This window comes from Ailuropoda melanoleuca, chromosome 7 (genome assembly GCF_002007445.2).
Source record: "Ailuropoda melanoleuca isolate Jingjing chromosome 7, ASM200744v2, whole genome shotgun sequence".
Classification (NCBI taxonomy): domain Eukaryota; kingdom Metazoa; phylum Chordata; class Mammalia; order Carnivora; family Ursidae; genus Ailuropoda; species Ailuropoda melanoleuca.
The window spans coordinates 83,155,698-83,175,704 of NC_048224.1; the positions used below are offsets into that span (position 1 = coordinate 83,155,698).

Here is a 20,007-nt window from a genome sequence, read left to right on the forward strand (position 1 = left end):
GAAGTAAGAGGGGACCTGAAGAAAATTTCAAGTGTAATTTCAGTGCTAAAAGAAGAAATTAAATTATTTCTAAAAAGGATCTGAGGCAATGAGTGCAGACTACACAGAATCTCAGGAGCAAAGACACTGAACACCTGAGACCTTATAGTTTAATTCAGTTTGCCTGTGCAAATAAGTTAGCTGTATTTTATTCTTTCCTTTCTTTTTTTTTCTTTCTTTCTTTCTTTCTTTCTTTTTCTTTCTTTCTCTCTCTCTCTCTCTCTCTCTCTTAGATTTTATTTATTTATTTGACAGAGACAGAGACAGCCAGTGAGAGAGGGAACACAAGCAGGGGGAATGGGAGAGGAAGAAGCAGGGCTCATAGCAGAGGAGCCTGATGTGGGGCTCGATCCCATAACGCTGGGATCACGCCCTGAGCCAAAGGCAGATGCTTAACGACTGAGCCACCCAGGCACCCCATCTGTATTTTATTAAGTTAAGGCTTCCCAAGTGGTGCATAGGAAAGGATTATAGGTGTATGATGATACTGATTCCCTTAGCCCTTAGGGCTGGAGGTCTACAGATCTATATTTTCTTCTATGTACCACAATATGCCATATAATTATTATGGGTGTTTGTGAGACATTTTATGAATACGGATGGAATACTGTCTAGGGTTACTTCCAGGCAAATGATTAATTTAAAAAAATGTTAGCATAGGCACTTAAGCCTTAAGACATTACTTACATTATTCACATACTCGGAAATAAAGCTCTAGAATTAATTTTCTATAATAATTCAATACCCAAAGCCAAGACCAAGTGATAATGCTGTCAGTTTAATTGTTCCTCCTTTCCAAATACACTAACTGTACTAGAATACGTGAAATAGATACCAAAGGTATACTGTACTGGGTAAGCTTCAGTAACTGAAATGGTATTTTTATCTGAATTAAACAGTAATATTATAATCCCTACTATATAAAGAGAAAAATAACACAAACACATACCTGTGGGGCGTATCCAGGAGGCACATAAATAGGAGGCACAGAACCATTTGGGGACATCATTGGAACCTGAGCAGGACCTGAACGGATCACAGAAATGATGTGTTAATCGAGGATTACTTAGCAAGCTAAAGTTGAAAACAACTTGAATTCCACTCTGAATACTTCATCTAAACTAAATGCTTAAATTAACAGTAACTATCGTACTATGAAAAGAAATTCAGATGATTCATCTGCTATAGAACAAAAATTTATCTTGTAAAGTGCACTGATTATTCTTTACCTGCAGTTGTGTTTTTTTAACCTGTATAATGGTCATAATAGTCACCTGGGGAGCTTTTTAAAACACACATTTCCAGGCTCCCCTAGAGATTCTTTACTATGCTTACAGTGGGGTCTTGAGTCAGTATATTTATTTTACAAATATATCTGGTGAATCTTATGATTATGCAAATTAAGAAACACTGACCTAGAGGAAAATCAACCTAAACTTTGCATATAAAATCAACGAAAGATACAAAAGGCAAAATTCTGAAAAGCAATAGGAAAAAAAAAATCAAGAGGGAAGAGCAAAAAGAGAAAGAAGAGTTAGAAATTTGGGACTTGCTTTGTTAGCATTCAAAGCTTCTTGTGTAATATGTAAGTCATGTTTGTAGGGGCTTGAAAACAAAGTTAGAAAAATATTATATATGCATATTTAGCCAAGGAACAATTTTTGTTTCTTACACCGAAAAGTTCCGGAAAAAAAAAGGAAAATTCAGCTTATCTTATTCTACATTTTCTTTCATTTTTACTGTTATCCTTTCTGGATAACTTTCATAAATATTATCTCATTTATCTTCTCTCGTAACGTTTGTGGGATAAAATAGGTATTTTGGCAAGGTGTGTTTTATTTTTTCTAGTAACTAAAATCTTACTTGCTTTATGTAACCTTTTAAAAAAAGCATCTCACCTTCAGATCCCTTTTTCCTTGTAACTTTAGACTGCACTGTCCCCTCACCCATTAGTTTTTAATAACTTGAAATTAAACCTTCTCAAGGAGCCTCACTCATTTCTTAGGAATAAATGCACCCAAGAGTTTACGAAGAATGTAATGGGGGAAGAGTTCTTTTTATATGCAGAATTTCAACCTGCAGAGTACATACAATGGATATCAGTTATAAAAGAAAAGAAAGAGGAAAAGCTTAATCATAGAGCAGAAAAATTCACTGGTAACATTATACATACTTCAGGAAAACAGAATGAAGAGCCTGGAGGTTAGAACAAATCCAGAGTACAGCCACTCTCCTTTCAGGGAAGGAAAGGAGTGACAAGCAAGCAACAAAGTGGTTGGTGGTAGGGGGAGGGGAAAGACGGTGAGACGGAAGGAAAGAGAAAAGAGAATGTAGGAAAAGGTGGGTTCAGGAGTATACGCTAAACAGTGGTAACAGAAGAAGGGAGGGAAGAAAAGAGAAGGATAAGAGAAGGAAAAATGCAGGCAAGAAAGGAGGAGAGATAACTGGAGAAAGAGAAGGGAAGAGGGAGTGAAGAGGGCTGGAACAGAGGAAGAGAAGGGGAGGGAAGAGAAAAGTGGAAGGAGAGAGGAAAGAAAGAAGAGATGGGGGGGAGAGAGAAGAGATTAAAGACTCAAGTGGGTATGAGGAAGTAAGGAGCTTGTGTGTGTGTGTGTCTGTGCGGGGTCAGACTACCAAATTATGCTATATATGACTATAAAAATTATTTTCTTTTTTAAAAAAGATTTAATTCATTTATTTCACAGAGAGAGTGTGAGCATGAGCAGGGGAGGGGGAAGAGAAGCAGACTCCTCACTAAGCAGGAAGCCTGATGTAGGATTCGATCCCAGGACCCTGGGATCATGACCTGAGCTGAATGAAGGCAAACGCTTAACCAACTGGGCCACCCAGGCACCCCTAAAAATAACTTTTCAACAAAATAGTCTTTCCGTCCTAAACAAGCCCACCAAATACATGAAGTTGTTTGGAATATTTTCTTAAAATAGCTAATTATATACAGCTAATACTAACTTACTATATGCTAGGACTTTTGTGTTCTTTTTTCTCCTCAGAATCATTCTACAAGTAGGTAACTATTATTATTATTATTCCCATTTTCCACACGTGGAAATTAAGGCAGAGAGGTTACGTCTGCCCTAGTGGTAGAAAAAGGATTCAAAACCAAGCAGTTTCATTTAAGGATATAGCTTTACAACATATTTAGTAAACATTAAAATACTATGCATTACTGGCAACTGATGTAATTTGAGGCTCCAAAGCTTCTAAGGAAAATTAAAGCCTTCATTATCTTTAAAAAACAAGAGAGAAAGCAAGAACAAAATTTTCCTACATTTAAGCCAACATTAACCTATTAATTTACAAAATAAAACTTGTCAGGTGCTTTATACCTCTAGGCAAGAAAGGACTTATCCAAAACTTACCTTTTAACTTCTCTATGCTGGACTCAAGAAAAAATGGAAACAGTTTTAAGAAAATCCTGGTTTATGGGTGCCTGGGTGGCTCAGTTGGTTAAACGACTGCTTTCAGCTCAGGTCATGATTCTGGGGTTCTGGGATCGAGTCCCACATAGGGCTCCCCCTGCTCTGCAGGGAGCCTGCTTCTCCCTCTCCCTCTGCCTGCCACTCACCCTGCTTGTGTGCTCTGTCTGCCAAATAAATAAAATCTTAAAAAAAAAAAAAAAGAAAGCTTTATGAATCCTGAAACTCGCTCAGATATTATTCATAATATGTGAACTTTAGCTGGGAACCAGAAAGAGATTTCATCGAAAATCCTATTTGTAATCTTAGTAAAGGAAATTAATATTTTTTGAGCTTCTACTAAATGTGCCAGGGACTGTGATTCCTTTCACATGTTGTCAAATTTAATTCTTACATCAAGTCATGAGAATAGGCTTTTGTTGCTTTTCAGCCACCAGAGTAAAAAATAAGTTATTGCTGATTATATTTAAAAATGCAAAACTACACAGCTGCTTTGGACTGCCCTCCTTTTACTAAAAATATAAATACATAAATACTACATAATTACAATTCAAACCATATACTTTGAAAGCTGCTTTATGGTTTATATTTTAGAACAAAATTCTACTGTATTCTTTAATTATATTTAAGTGTGATACTGAAAACAGAACAAACCCAACTTAAAATAAACCAGCAGTAAATACATTACTAGTTGCTGTCCAGGAATAATTATTAACTCATTTCTCTAGGAAGTAATTATTTCACTCTAGCAAGTAAATTTTCTTATCCCGAGGCAGAAATGGTACATGGTTAATTTTTTTTAAAAGACAATTCATGGATACCATATTTAATACCTAAAATACTGGTGTAAAATAACATCCAACACTGAACACATAGAAGTCCCATTATAGAAACATAGTAAATAACAATTTAGAACTACAATACTTACGGCACTTCAGTTCCTCTTTCTGTCTACAGCAGCAAACCCCTAAAACCTTGCATGCTTATGATGAAAATGTTCGTCTACCCCCTTATTTCACCAATACTTTTATTGTTGAAATAAAATATTGAAAATACTAAAAGATAACTACAAACCCTGTAAATGCAGTGAAGGGGGGAGTATTCTGTCCCAGTAAAGAAGGCAAATCTGTTACAGATTGCACCATTAAATGTACATCTGGCACAAGAGTAGCTGTATCTGAACAAGTGTAGATACACCCAACAGCTCCTTAATAATCTACATGATCTAAGCAAAATCTACCCCCAAACAAAAGCTATTAAAATAATTTTTAAGGGCATATTTCCTATTCTAAAACCTTGCAGAAGAGCAAACAATCCTTATTCACCAATTGTCTTAAGAAATTTGAGAAGCCCCCTCACCTCCATTCCTTAAAAAGTGCCATCAATAACTTAATAAAGACAATATTTCATCTACTGTAAATTAAATTCCTTATTTTTTTATTAGCATACATTCACATTTAAGAGGTTTTTGGGTTTTTTTTTTTTTGACGAAACTACAAATTTCAGTTTAAAATTCTTAAAATGCAACGGGCTGCTGACGTGCTACACATTCTCTTTATAAGCTTTCACAATGGCTTCCAAATAATCTGATGCCAATATTCAGATTTTAGTGGTAAACAGAAAAACGTAGTAAAATAAAGGCGCTGGAAAGGAATACTCTATGGAATATAAAATCAGCCCATCTCCAAATAGAGTCTAATCTTTTTATAACTACATGGCCACAATTTAAAATATTTTTACTGCGACAGATTTGGCATCTACTGAAAAAGCACACACGGCATGACTTTAGATTAATACAATGCTTTCTATGTTTTAAAATAAAAGAATGTTCAAAAACAGTCAGCAAATCTTACCACTCATTTTGTTTTTACAGTAGCAGCAGAAAACAAAATCCAACAAGGAAACAGCGTAGTACACGTTAACAGCTTTAATTGGAGAACGGTTCCGCTTTTTTTTTTTTTTTTTTGCAAAGCAGTGAGAGGAAAAGATCCTTTGACCGAGTCACGTGATACCTATCACGTGACTTGCAGCGACCCGCTGAAAAGGAAGGGGGTAAAAAAGCAAACATTCCCGCCGCCCGCTTTTGGGATATAGTAAATGATTAAATGGTTTCTACTGCTGCTGCCTTGAATTTTGCGATCTTTCAGACTTCCTCGTGAAGTAACCCAAAAGCTCATCAAATTACACGTAAAGAAATACATACTTGATATAAAACCGTTTTTTGTTTTCATTTCCCTCCTTTCTAACATCATAGACGTTACCTTGTAATTCAGTTTCTATTATCCAATCTGCTACTTTCATTTATAAAGTTTAAGATATATATAACGTTTATTAATTTAGAGGATTCGCTCTGATATGTCCTTCAGTAACCTAATCCACTCCCTATGCTCAAACATTAAGGGAATGCCCACAGCACAACTGTCTATAGAATACTGGCTTGATCAATGTAATGTGTTCCTCAAACGTGGGTTTTATGTTTCAGGCTGGCATTTGCCTCTCAAGTTAATAAAGCCTACCACTTTAAGCGTTTTTTTTTTAACTTTATTTCTGATTTTGTTTTGTTGTTGTTGCATGTTTATTTTACGATTTAATCTGGACATTAATACAGATACTTGGTGGATGGCATTCTCGCTCGGGTCCATGAAATCTTAATAGACAGGCCACAGTTCAGGATCAGAGCACTCTACCCAAGCTCCCCTGGAGACCAGGAAAGAGACCAAAGGCGTTACAAGTGAGGGGAAGAAGACTGCAAGAACTTCTGGAGGTCTTTTCATTACTTTATGGTGCTATGTAAGCTAAGGGAATTTATTAATAGCTAATACAAATGGATAGGTAATGATAACGACTGTGATTTGTTTACAAGTTGCACAGTGGAAAGAAAAATTTTGGTACCAAAAGATTTAATAAAAGCTTCAACATTTTTTAGCAAGGCAATTTATTGCTCTTCTTTGTGGTGGTTTCCTTCTGTAAAAAGGTTAAAAAAATCAACCTCACAACAGTGTTCTGAGAATTAAATTAGATATATTTAAAGTACTGAGTATACTGGTTGGCACGACTCAATAAATGATAGCTATTATTATAAATAAAAGTGTGAATAATCAGTGTTTTCAAAAATAATAATTATATATTGCAGAGTATGTCCCAGGCACCATTCGGAGTGATTTACATGTGTTAACTCAGTCCTCAGGATAACTGAAGTACGCATCATTTAGAGATAGGGAAATTGAAGCAGAATGCATGCAGTTAAGTAACTTGCCAAGGGCGCACAATGAGGCAAAGGCAGAATTATCTAATGATAAGGCTATAGTTAAAAATAGGTAAATCATCTTCAAAGCCCCACTCTCCCAAGAATGTGGAAAATAACTAGCAAGAGATATAACCTGGAGCAATAGGTTTCAATAAATACATGTCAGACACCCCAGAGGAGATAAGATACTAAAGGACCATTCTCTAAAGTGGCAAAGGGTAATTGTTAATTACAAAGTTCCTCCAGAAAGGCAAGGCTCCTGAAGAACAAGGCCTGAGAGTGAAGAGTGTCCAGGTCTCAACAGAATCTACTTGTAAATGCTGAACTCAGCCTCTCAGCAAATCTAACCATTCCTCTGATCTCCAGTCCTTAAAGAAAAAGCAAGCCCCGGCAGCCCACCTCCTCATTTTTCCTCATGTTCTCACACAGCTTTGTTTCCATTTCTTGACTCTTTTACTGATGATCTCCTTTTTCAATTCTTTCCATTTGCTCACTAGAACTTTTTCACCCATTATAAATAAATTCCTTTATATCCTCAACCTTTTCACAGAAGATCTGTTGATGTATTTCCTTTAAGTGAAATCTGGCTCCCTCCAGGACAATTTTTCTAGCAGCCCCAGGGAGCAGAGGCTTCCCATTCTCTCCTGAGGCAGTTTCCAGATACCCCAAGGCTGTTCCCCGTTACCACAGTGGTTCCTGTCTCACGCTCAAGTTTCTTTTTCCTTTAGATCATGTTGTATGAGTAGATCACCCTCTACCCCTTTTCATTGCCGTCGTGCTCAGTTCTCATTTATTGAGAACTTTGGTACCAGTTCACGGTTTTTCCCCTTTATCCCACTCTTGTCCATAAGCACAATGACTTCAATATACAAAAAACTTACCCTCAAACTTTCTTGAACTCTTCCATTCTGTTTTTAGTAACCCATGTTCAAAGACACATTCTGGAACTTATCACTTAGAATTCCACTATCTCATCTTTGAAACCTCAGACTTTTCAAGTTGCAGTCTCTGGCCACCAACATCTATCTTTCATCTCTCCATTTTCTCTTCTACAACATTTGTTCTTTTTCATAATGATTTCCCTTTCCTCCTGCACTGCCTTCATTGCCTGATTTCCTTTCCCATGGATGTCTTCCTTTTACATCCCCTCCCCACAAAGTCCCCAATTCTAACCAGATAATTAACTTCTCTTAGATCTGCACTACACTGTAGTCTTTTAACTGTGCAGTAGCATTATGTTTAAAAAAATGGATGTACCTTAATTTAAAAATATTTTATTGCTAAGAAATGCTAACCATCATCTGAACTTTTAGTGAGTCATAATCTTTTTGCTCGTGGAGGGTCTTGCCTCGATGTTGATGGCTCCTGACTGAGCAGGATGGTGGTTGCTGAAGGTTAGAGTGGCCGTCACAATTTCTTAGAAGAACACAGTGCATTTTGCTGCAAAGATTGACCCTTCTTTTCATTAACAATTTCTCTATGGCATGTGATGCTGTTTGAACTGTAGAAATCAAATGGCACTCAGACTGTCATGTTTGTAAATTTAGTTATCGCCAACCTTAAGTCAGCCATCAGCATTGCTCAGGAATCCTTTCAGGAATTTATCCCTGGTTAATAGCCTATCCTGTTTTCTACAGTGATTATCAAAGATCTCCTACCACCCTTTAAGGACTTTCCCAATCTGACCTCAATCACATATGTCAGCATGAAATCGACTATTTCAATATTATTTACAAACGTTTTTCACTTCTTTCTTCTATCTTCAGAAAAATCACTGTTCCCTCACTAGGTCAAAGCTATCTCTCCACTTCTAATCTTGATCTGATTTCTATTTCATCTTCTACTAGCTCTTTGCTCTACTGGTTATTTCTGTTGCATTCATTATTTTCAACCCTTCTAACAAGATTTAGCTCTCCACCCTCATATCCTCACAGTTACCATGGAGTTCTAATGACCAGGTTTAGTGATATGGTCCACACCCTCAAGAATTCTTCAGTTATAATAAGGACAGTGTAAAATAGACATATTTCATGTTTCCTAAAGACCTTGTTAATTCAACGATGTTCATCAAACAATTTTCCCAGAGGAATAAACAAAGAGAAAGGATGCATCAAGAACTCTACAATTACAAGAACGCATTATGCAGTGATGAGCATAGTCTTCATTTTCCCTTTCTTACCTGATTATATGAGAATTCTAGCAAACTTAAAATGCACCTGCTTTTTATTTTCACAACACTGTCTGAAACATTTTGCAGAGGGTTCTCTTAAATCAATAGCATGACATGTCACAGCAATTGTTTGGACTTTCTGATAACATTTTGACACGTTAACTGTTACCATTCTTGAACTACTGATTTTCAGGTAGATCTGTCAATACAAGCACTAGGTGACACTTGGGTGACATTGTTTATATACACTTATCGGGTACCAGGCACTGGTGTTAAGTGCTTTACAGATATTAACTCATTTAATCTGAATAATATCCCTCTAAAGTAGGATAACTATTATTTCCATTTTCTAACTTTCAAGGTCTCACAGCTAGTAAGCTGTCAAAAGAATTGGGTGGTCTAGCTTTGAAATCCGTGTTCTTCACCACTACATTATGCTGCCTCTCCTGTTTAGGATATAACAAATACTACAAATTATAAAATGAATGAGAAAAATTGCAGCATAATAATACCAAAATTCGCTTGAAGATAAACTACAAATAGAAAAGCACCAAACATTTGGATGGAAGACCGCACACAATACACCTCAAATACCTGCTAGTTACGGATAATGATAACAAAGGAAAACGCACCTAAATACATAACTCTCGTGAAGACTCTAAAATTTTCTAGTAAGTGAGGGATACCATATGGAAAACAGTTAGTGAATTAATTAATAGCCAAACCTGTTCCAAAAGTAACTTGAGGAGATTTAAGAGATACACATAGCAACAAAAACAAAAGCTAAAAAAAACCCTCAAAATAACATAACTAAACAAAACCCAAAACAAAATAATTGACAAGCTGAAGAAAAGGGAAAATTAATAGAGAAAATATAAATAAGGAATGAGGCTGGTTTTATGCCCTCTAGAGTCAGGCCATAAAACCTCTCTGGTTTGTATGAACTGAAATAAGGTTAAAATTAAGACCTCAAGGACCACACTATCAAGCTAGTCCTTCTCTTCTGCAGATCAAGTGTCTCAAACTGCCATAGAGCATAGCCCCAATTATTTGGCTTGGAAAAAACTAAAGCAGGTATAACCCAATGCTCACTTCTGCCATATATAAAATTCAGTAATGCATCAATAAATGTCTAACTTTAAGCAACATATCCTCAAAAACAGTTGCAAAATAAACAGCTAAGATAGTAAGACAGCCGAATCAGCTGACTTGCAGAAAGGGATTGTTAGCTCTGAGGCAAATTAAAGTTGGAAGAGTTGACTTTCATTTTATAAAATTCTGGCAATAAGTAAAGAAGATCAGTTGTTTATTAAGGCTGCTCTTGGATTGTAATCAGTCTGGGTCATTTGCATGTTAGAAAATTTAAGAAGCAGACTCATTCAGCTCAGTGGTTTCAAATCAATAAGACATGAACTTAAGAGTGAGAATGTGAAATACATCTCATTCTACTCCTCTACAACTATATATCCAATTCTTCAGAAGACTGACCGACTATAACTATGATCCTGACTCTTGCAGCAGCATTAGGGGTACAGGTTCTCGATTAACATCTAAATAACGTGTGTTAAGCTCATGCATAACTGATGCATGTCCACGTAGTCAACTGCAACTAATCTAGTCCTCTATGGGAAGACTCCCTTGCTGGGGAGTAACTGACAATGACACATGCAAATAATCTCAGGAAGGTAAGTGGAGCAAAGAATCTGAACCTATAACTTTGTGGGCACAATTCAAACTTTGTTTCTTTTAAATCTCTGATTTGCCGGCCCATGTTTTTCTTCTTTCCTTTTTAGGGGCCTTAGTCACCTTGCAGATCTGGCCACACAGTAGCATTTTCTTTTTCTATAATTTCCCTCTTTAGTATATTAAACTAAGGTTATCAATTTAATAAAAGTTTTACTTTACATGGTTCATGCCAAAAGAAAGCAAATGTACGGATCATCCTAAAACCAGGTATGTTTTTGGACTGACTGGGGTTGAGGGAAGCTGGATGAAGAGGCTAGGTATTAGCCAGAGATTGGTCAAGAGAACAGAGATATCTGTGTTCTGATGCAGTATTTCCCAAGTGCTTTGATTTATGTGCCAGTAAAATTTAAAACAAATTCTGGGGACTCATTAAGGTAAGGCTTTTTATAAGGCCAAATTATGACATTAAAGGGAAAGAGGGAAGAAATTAAGAGCAGAAGGAAGTCTATTATATATTATTGCATCATTCATAAAGAATATTTTAACCTCAAAAAAGAAGGGACTTAACTTCAGAATTAAAAAAAAAAGTCTTTAAATAAATTTAGCCTAATGAAAAACCACTACATTATCCTAATTTTTTCCATTTCTTAGACTGATGAAATGTCCCTAAATCTATGGACAACGATTTGGGAATAACTCTTAGCAGTAAGAGAAATAAGGATTTGTTTTTGAAGGCTGGTTAAGCTCTGGCAAGGAGGGAGGAAATAGAGCAGAGGCAGGATAACCATGTTATCATTATCCAAACTAGGACACTTCTGAAGGTGATAGAGCAGCCTAAAAATCATTAGAATTACATAATTTGGAATCATTCTTTATTGATTGACAAATTGCTTTTATTACAGGGAAGGACATGAAAAGCTCTATTAAAAATGCTAAAAAAATAAAATGCCTTATTAAAAACATGCAAGTATGTTAAAGAATATTTTGTGGACTTCTTGATACTGAATATCTGGATATTAGAGTAGCGTTAATGGATAATTCTTAGTACATATCCATGTACTTTAGTCGATCTGTTAGCTGTATCTGTCTCTTAATTCCACTATCTCTCGTATATGACTGAAAATTTTCATTCTTCAATATATCTCATTTTTAGTTTTTTCATAAACTGCCTGCAACTGTTATATTTTATGGTTAATAATCTTTTCTGTAATATTTTAAGACTACAATATTTGTATTCAGAGAATACTCTGATTCTTAGGTGCCATCTGGTCAGCTGGGAGCCAATTCTGCTAAGTAGAGGATATTCTTCATACTATTTTTTTTCTTATTGAAATGTGTAAATATTTTACTCCAAATATTTTCATAATACCTTCAAAATTTTAATAAACAAAACTTACTGAACTGTCTCTATGCTTCCTTTGAATATTTCACCAAATTTAGATTTTTTTAGCTCACTGTTACCAAAAGGGTTTATTGCAAAAAAACAAACACACACAAAAAAACCACTGCCAATATTCAGCAGTTACAGATTTATACAATAAATGACAAAACCACTCAGACCTTTTTCCCCCCATATATTCTGTGGCAGGGATACTTAGATTTTATTCCTGCATGTATTTTACATTCATCTAACCTATATCCTTCCCATTGATCAACTCCAACCGGTGGCCTTGTAATGCCAAGTGGCCAGAAGGGGCAGAAGCATCACATACTTGTTCAGTAGCCACCACCACAGGAGACTGGAAGGTGTTAGCAGACCCTAGCCCTCTATATCTAAGAACACTTTATTTCTAACTACCTTAACTACTATCTCTGACTTACTTCTGGTAAGGGTCAGAAAAAAGAAACAATTTACTCTGCCTTTAAGATTTAATCAGAGGTTAAAGTGAAAACAAGAGATGGATCGATATACTGCTTACTAGAGGAAATCATGACAGAAGCTTGAAATACAAAATGGCAGATGACCAGATGCATCACAGCTTGCTTGCTTATTTATTTATTTATTTATTTATTTATTTATTTATTTATTTACTTACTTACTTACTTACTTATTTAAGATTTTATTTATTTATTTGACAGAGACAGCCAGCGAGAGAGGGAACACAAGCAGGGGGAGTGGGAGGAAGAAGCAGGCTCATAGTGGAGGAGCCTGATGTGGGGCTCGATCCCACAACGCCGAGATCACGCCCTGAGCCGAAGGCAGACGCTTAACCGCTGTGCCACCCAGGCACCCCAACATCACAGCTTATTTTAATGGAACCACTAATTATACTCTGTTAAACAATGAAAAGTCTGGAACAAATGTTAAACTGGTTAGACACCAAGATGAGAGGTATAAACTGGGGCTGTCCTAGACAAACTGGGACCAATAAAGTCACCCTATTAATAGTAGATGCCTACTAGATAAGTCTACACACCTGGTAACATTTATTCACTTGAGGCAGGCAATTAGTATAGGCCTTGAGTCTTGGAATTTAACAAGTTGGTGATCATAATTTGGGAACAGAATAAGGCAGAGAGTTATAGAAGAAAGAGAAAAGATCAAGGTCATTATTCACTGCTTAGATGTTTAAGGATTTTTCCATGAAAATATATTCTTTTTAAAGGTTGGCTAAGTAGACTGCTTAAATTAGGAGCCTAAGTAGGATTCAGAATTACGGGTAATTTCATTTATCTGTGTACAGCTAATTGAAAATTTCTTTTTTTTTTTTAAAGATTTTATTTATTTATTTGACAGAGATAGAGACAGCCAGTGAGAGAGGGAATACAAGCAGGGGGAGTGGGAGAGGAAGAAGCAGGCTCATAGCAGAGGAGCCTGATGTGGGGCTCGATCCCATAATGCCGGGATCACGCCCTGAGCTGAAGGCAGACGCTTAACCGCTGTGCCACCCAGGCGCCCCTGAAAATTTCTATAATTAGATTTGCTAAGCATTTAGATTTATCAGCGATAACCACACCAAGTAGAAAAAGTTTGAAGAATGACATATCATGGTTAGAATTTATCTTTAGCAATAAACTGAACTGTATACAGATAAAAAAAACTTAAAGTAGGAGATGTGTTTATCAAGTACCTGTTTCTAAAGAAGTTATTTTTAGTGTCTTGTTTAGAAATCTACAAAGGCTGTGATATTAATGTGCATGGATGTAGCAGTTGTGAACACTATTTTTAGTATCAGTCTAATGTGAACAATGATGAATCATTCTTTGTTATTCAAGTAGGAAATAGTGCTTGGGTTTTACTGCAGCACATTAGATTAACTATCTCTCAATAACTGCACACCCACATGCTGACATCACACTGGCAGTGATATGGATCAATGACGCAAATCCTGTCAGGATCAAACATTAAGGCCACAGAGGTTGAAAAAAAAATGCCCACATGACAGAGCAGAACAGTCATCCAACATGCACAGACTGCATTAAATCAGAATTGCTGATGTTAAAAAGGGTTGTGATAGGTTCTTTTCACATAATAGCTAAGCTTTTTAATTTTAATTATAGATTTCCCACATACCAGACTCTATATTTATGTTTAAGTTTCCTCACAGCTTCTGTGATTTAAGGTCTGGACCTTTTAAAACACGCCTTAAGTTTCTACCAGCCAAATGAGTTATCTGGAAAACGGCCTCTGTAGCCACTCTTTAGACCGATCTTCTGCAGAATATGTCACCATTTATTAAGCTTTTTATATATTTTTTTATTTTTTTTAATTAATTTTATTTTATTATATTATGTTAATCACCATACAGTACATCCCCTGATTCCGATGTAAAGTTTGATGCTTCATTAGTTGCGTATAACACCCAGTGCACCATGCAATACGTGCCCTCCTTACTACCCATCACCAGTCTATCCCATTCCCCCACCCCCTCCCCTCTGAAGTCTTCAGTTTGTTTCTCATAGTCCATAGTCTCTCATGTTTCATTCCCCCTTCTGATTACCCCCCTTTTCTTTATCCCTTTCTTCCCCTACCGATCCTCCTAGTTCTTATGTTCCATAGATGAGAGAAATCATATGATAATTGTCTTTCTCTGCTTGACTTATTTCACTTAGCATTATCTCCTCCAGTGCCGTCCATGTTGCAGCAAATGTTGAGAATTCGTTCTTTCTGATAGCTGAGTAATATTCCATTGTATATATGGACCACAGCTTCTTAATCCAGTCATCTGTTGAAGGGCATCTCGGCTCCTTCCATGATTTGGCTATTGTGGACAATGCAGCTATGAACATTGGGGTGCATATGGCCCTTCTCTTTACTACGTCTGTATCTTTGGGGTAAACACCCAGTAGTGCAATGGCTGGGTCATAGGGTAGTTCAATTTTTAACTTTTTAAGGGACCTCCACACTGTTTTCCAGAGTGGCTGTACCAACTTGCATTCCCACCAACAATGTAGGAGGGATCCCCTTTCTCCACATCCTCTCCAACAATTGTTGTTTCTTGCCTTGTCTATCTTTGCCATTCTAACTGGCGTAAGGTGGTATCTCAGTGTGGTTTTGATTTGAATTTCCCTGATGGCTAATGATTTTGAACATTTTTTCATGTGTCTGTTAGCCATTTGTATGTCTTCATTGGAAAAGTGTCTGTTCATATCTTCTGCCCATTTTATGATTTGTTTATTTGTTTCTCGTGTATTGAGTTTGAGAAGTTCTTTGTAGATCTTGGATACCAGTCCTTTATCTGTGGTGTCCTTTGCAAATATATTCTCCCATTCCGTGGGCTGTCTCTTAGTTTTTTTGACTGTTTCCTTGGCTGTGCAGAAGCTCTTTATCCTGATAAAGTCCCATAAGTTCATTTTATCTTTTATTTCTCTTGCCTTTGGCGATGTGTCGTGAAAAAGGTTGCTCTGGCCGATGTCATAGAAGTTGTTGCCTATGTTCTCCTCTAGAATTTTGATGGATTCCTGTCTCACATTGAGGTCTTTCATCCATTTGGAGTTTATTTTTGTGTATGGTGTGAGAGAGTGGTCAAGTTTCATTCTTTTGCATGTAGCTGTCCAATTTTCCCAGCACCATTTATTGAAGAGACTGTCTTTTTTCCACCGGATGTTTTTTCCTGCTTTATCAAAGATTAGTTGCCCAAAGAGCCGAGGGTCCATTTCTGGGTTCTCTATTCTGTTCCATTGGTCGATGTGTCTGTTTTTGTGCCAGTACCATGCTGTCTTTGTGATCACAGCTTTGTAGTACAGCTCGAAATCCGGCATTGTGATGCCCCCAGCTTTGTTTTTCCTTTTCAACAATTCCTTGGAGATTCTGGGCCTTTTCTGTTTCCATACAAATTTAAGGACTATTTGTTCCAGTTCTTTGAAAAATGTCCTCGGTATTTTGATCGGGATAGCATTGAAAGTGTAGATTGCTCTGGGTAGTATGGACATTTTAACTATGTTAATTCTTCCAATCCATGAGCATGGAATATTTTTCCATCTTTTTATGTCTTCCTCAATATCTTTCAAAAGTGATCTATAGTTTCTAGCATATAGGTCCTTTACGTCTCTGGTTAAGTTAATTCCAAGGTAACGTATGGTTTTTGGTGTTATTGTAAATGGGATGGATTCCCTAATTTCTCTTTCTTCAGTCTCGTTATTCGTGTATAGAAATGCAACTGATTTCTGGGCATTGATTTTGTATCCTGCCACCTTACTGAATTGTTCTATAACTTCTAATAGTTTGGGAGTGGATTCCTTTGGGTTTTCCATATAGAGTATCATGTCATCTGCAAAGAGAGACAGTTTGACTTCTTCTTTGCCGATTTGGATACCTTTGATCCCTTTTTGTCTTCTGATTGCTGTTGCAAGGACTTCTAGTACTATGTTGAATAATAGTGGCGAGAGTGGGCATCCTTGTCGTGTTCCTGATCTTAAGGGAAAGGCTTCCAGCTTTTCCCCATTGAGAATAATGCTTGCAGTAGGCTTTTCATAGATGGCTTTTATGAGATTGAGAAATGTACCCTCTATTCCTACACTCTGAAGGGTTTTAATCAGGAAAGGATGCTGTATTTTGTCAAATGCTTTTTCTGCATCAATTGAGAGGATCATATGGTTCTTGAGTCTTTTCTTGTTGATATGATGTATCACATTGATTGATTTGCGAGTGTTGAACCATGCTTGCATCCCAGGTATGAATCCCACTTGGTCATGATGGATAATCCTTTTAATGTACTGTTGGATTCTATTAGCAAGGATCTTGTTGAGGATTTTGGCATCCATATTCATTAGAGAAATCGGTCTGTAATTCTCCTTTTTGAGGGGGTCTTTGCCTGGTTTGGGGATCAAGGTAATATTAGCCTCATAGAATGAGTTTGGTAGCTTTCCTTCTGTTTCTATTTTTTGAAATAGCTTTAGGAGAATAGGTATTATTTCTTCTTTGAATGTTTGGTAGAATTCCCCAGGAAAACCGTCTGGGCCTGGAGTTTTATTATTTGGAAGGTTGTTTATCACTGACTCAATTTCTTCATAGTTAATTGGCCTATTTAAGAAATCTATTTCTTCCTGTTTCAGTCTTGGTAGTTTATAGGTTTCCAGGAAGGCCTCCATCTCTTCCAGATTGTTTAGTTTTTTGGCATATAGCTGTTGATAAAAGTTTCTAATAATCCTTGCAATTTCAATGGTGCTGGTCGTGACCTCTCCCTTTTCAGTCATTATTTTAATAATCTCAGTCCTTTCTCTTTGTTTTTGGACAAGTTTTGCCAGTGGTCTATCAATTTTATGGATTCTCTCAAAGAACCAGCTTCTAGTCCTGTTGATCTGCTCTACTGTGGTCCTGGTCTCTAATTCTAAGCTTTTTATATAAAATGCTGTGCCTAACAAACAACATTTACATTTGGAGCTATACACAACTACATTCTGTGGCCTCACAATTTACTGCTACCTCAGTCTCTTACATTGTCATCTTCTTTGGGCTTTCACGATTTTTAGTTTTACTGACATCAAAACACTGATTTTTTTTTAACAAACGGATTGGAACAGATGGTTTATGATGAGGAACTCTATATGAGGTTTCAAAATATCTTCTCCCTGCATTAGCCCACCTAGAATTAGAGATCTCCTATTCCCTAACAGGAACAGAATTTATCTCTGGAGGCTTGCCACAGAATGTTCACATCCTCCTGTATGGTCTTCTGAGAAGAAATTAAGCCTCTACATTTAAGCACTAACATTCTTTCTCTTCAAAGACTATCGCTTCCCAGGAGAACTGGAAAGCTGAAGGGAGATGAGAGCTGGAGGTAAGTTTAATAACCTTTTGTTCTATCATCATTAACCTGACATAATCAGACGAACTTTGAAAACATGCCAAGGATCTTTTCCCATGGTCTCAGGCACTTGCTTTCATGTTGTTTCCTATGAGAAACTGTTTTGTTTTTGTTTTTTAAAGGAAAAGCAAGGGCTCCCCTTATCTTTAGGTTGGTTTGTTTTTTAAAAACTATCAATCATCTGAAAGAAATATTTGGAAGACATAAAAATTACTGAAATAGTTGTCTTTGTGATTCTTTTTGAAGGGTAATCTTTAAATCTAGATTTTTCAGAGCAGAAACCAAATGCTGTTTCACAATTGAAGACACTGCTGTACTTTTTCACTATACATCAATTTTCATCAGGAGAAGACCTGGACTATAAGGTCTTATTTTTCTGTCATGATTTACATATTTTGATCATTTGCTATTGGCCACTATTTTACCCTATTCGTTCCAACCTTCTCAGGGCAAGTCCCAGACCAGCTAACATGATCTTAAGTGAAAAAAAGGATATTAAAAACTCACGGTGTTGATGGCTTGCTAAAGACTATGAAGAGAGGAAAAAACTCCCACAAAAGCAAAGACAGAAATAGAGGCCTCATATCCCTTTCATTCTCTTCAGATTCAAGCGTGACCAGACTGGGAAGTAAAGAGTCTTATTTATATAGATCATTTATCATGAGGTTAAGCTGAGAAAAGTAGGAGATGGGACTTTTCCCAGGCTCTTTGCTTGTGGCCATAAAGTATTTTGGAGATACTTAGATTGCAGGTTTGGGAACTTCCTTTTTGACCTTGTCTCCCAACCACACAGTTTCTCCCTCAAAGAAACCATTCTTTGCTTCTTATAAATCCTTTCAGAGATATTCTATGCATATAAAAGCAACTATATGTACATTCTTTTAAAAATACAAATGATAGGGGTACCTGGGTGGCTCAGTGGGTTAAGCATCTGCCTTCAGCTTGGGTCATGATCTCAGGGTCCTGGGATCCAGGCCCGCGTCAGGGGTCTTGCTCAGCGGGGAGTCTGCTCCTCTCCCTCCCTTTGCCCCTTCCCCCTGCTCATGCAAGCTCTCTCTCTCTCTCAAATAAATAAAAGAACTCTTTATTAAAAAAATACAAATGATAATGTACTATACACACTGTTCTGCACCTTAATAATATAGCTTAGAGATCTTTCCATATTGGTACATGTAGGGCTGCTTCACTTCTTAATAGCTGCATAGTATTTCACTGTAACAACGTACCATAATTTAGTGAACTACTCCCCTACTGACAGACATTCAAGTTATTTTCAACCTTTTACTATTACAAACAATGCTGAATGAGTATCTTTGTATAAACATCATTTCATAAATGTGTTAGTATATCGTAAGATAAATTATTAGAAGTGGAATTGCCGTATCAGAGCATTTACATTTTTGACATTACCAAATCTCAGTTTGTACTAATATATGTTCTCCTCAACACATCCTTACCAGTAGTTATCAAACCTTTGATATTTACCAATCTGAAAGGTGAAAACAGCATCTCGATATAGTTTAGTTTGCACTTTCTTACGAGTTAGGTTGAATATCCATAAGTAAACATTTAAGAAAAAACTATTTCTTTTTCCTTTTCTGTCATCTGGGACTACCATCAGCCCACTGATTCTCAGGCCTTTGGATGTGAACTGAGTTTTACCACCAACTTTTCTGATTCTCCAGCTTGCACAAGGCAGATCATATAACTTCTTGGCCTTTGAAACATATAAGCTAACTGCTATAAGAAATCTCTCCTTATATATCCTATGTATATTCTATTGCTTCTGTTTCTGTGGTCAGTCCTGACTAGTACATGTTCCAAGCCTTTCTAAGGAGCAAGAGCAATAAAACCAAAAGGCATTTTGAATCTTACATGCTCATCATTTCCATCTTTCTACCCAAACCAATTATTTTTTTTCTTCTGTATTATTTAGCATAGTAAAGGGTGCTCTCATTTATCTTTCACTTCAACTGACTGGGAAAATTTTAAATCATCCTATTCTCTTCTCACCCTCTACACTGAGCCCCATATCTCGTTATTACTACTACTCTTTTTGTTACTTCCCTGCTTAAAATCCTCAGTGGCTCCCTGTTCCTTTCAGGATAAAATCTTGAAAAATTTTTTTAAGATTATTTATTTGTCAGAGAGAGAGAAAGAGAGAGAGAGAAAGAGCACGCG

General features: G+C 36.6%; 1 protein-coding gene across 4 annotated transcripts in view; it reads right to left on the reverse strand.

Annotated features, from left to right (window-relative positions):
* FNDC3A (fibronectin type III domain containing 3A) overlaps positions 1–20,007 on the reverse strand; it is a 174,853-nt gene that overhangs the window by 77,556 nt on the left and 77,290 nt on the right. For 3 of the 4 annotated variants that reach the window (XM_002919108.4, XM_034665161.1, XM_019799544.2), the window contains one exon: positions 989–1,065. In XM_002919108.4, the coding sequence (XP_002919154.1) occupies positions 989–1,065 (77 nt within the window). Of the gene's footprint in view, positions 1–988; positions 1,066–5,329; positions 5,458–20,007 lie in introns of those variants that run through there. The other variant, XM_011224830.3, reaches the window with a different exon arrangement.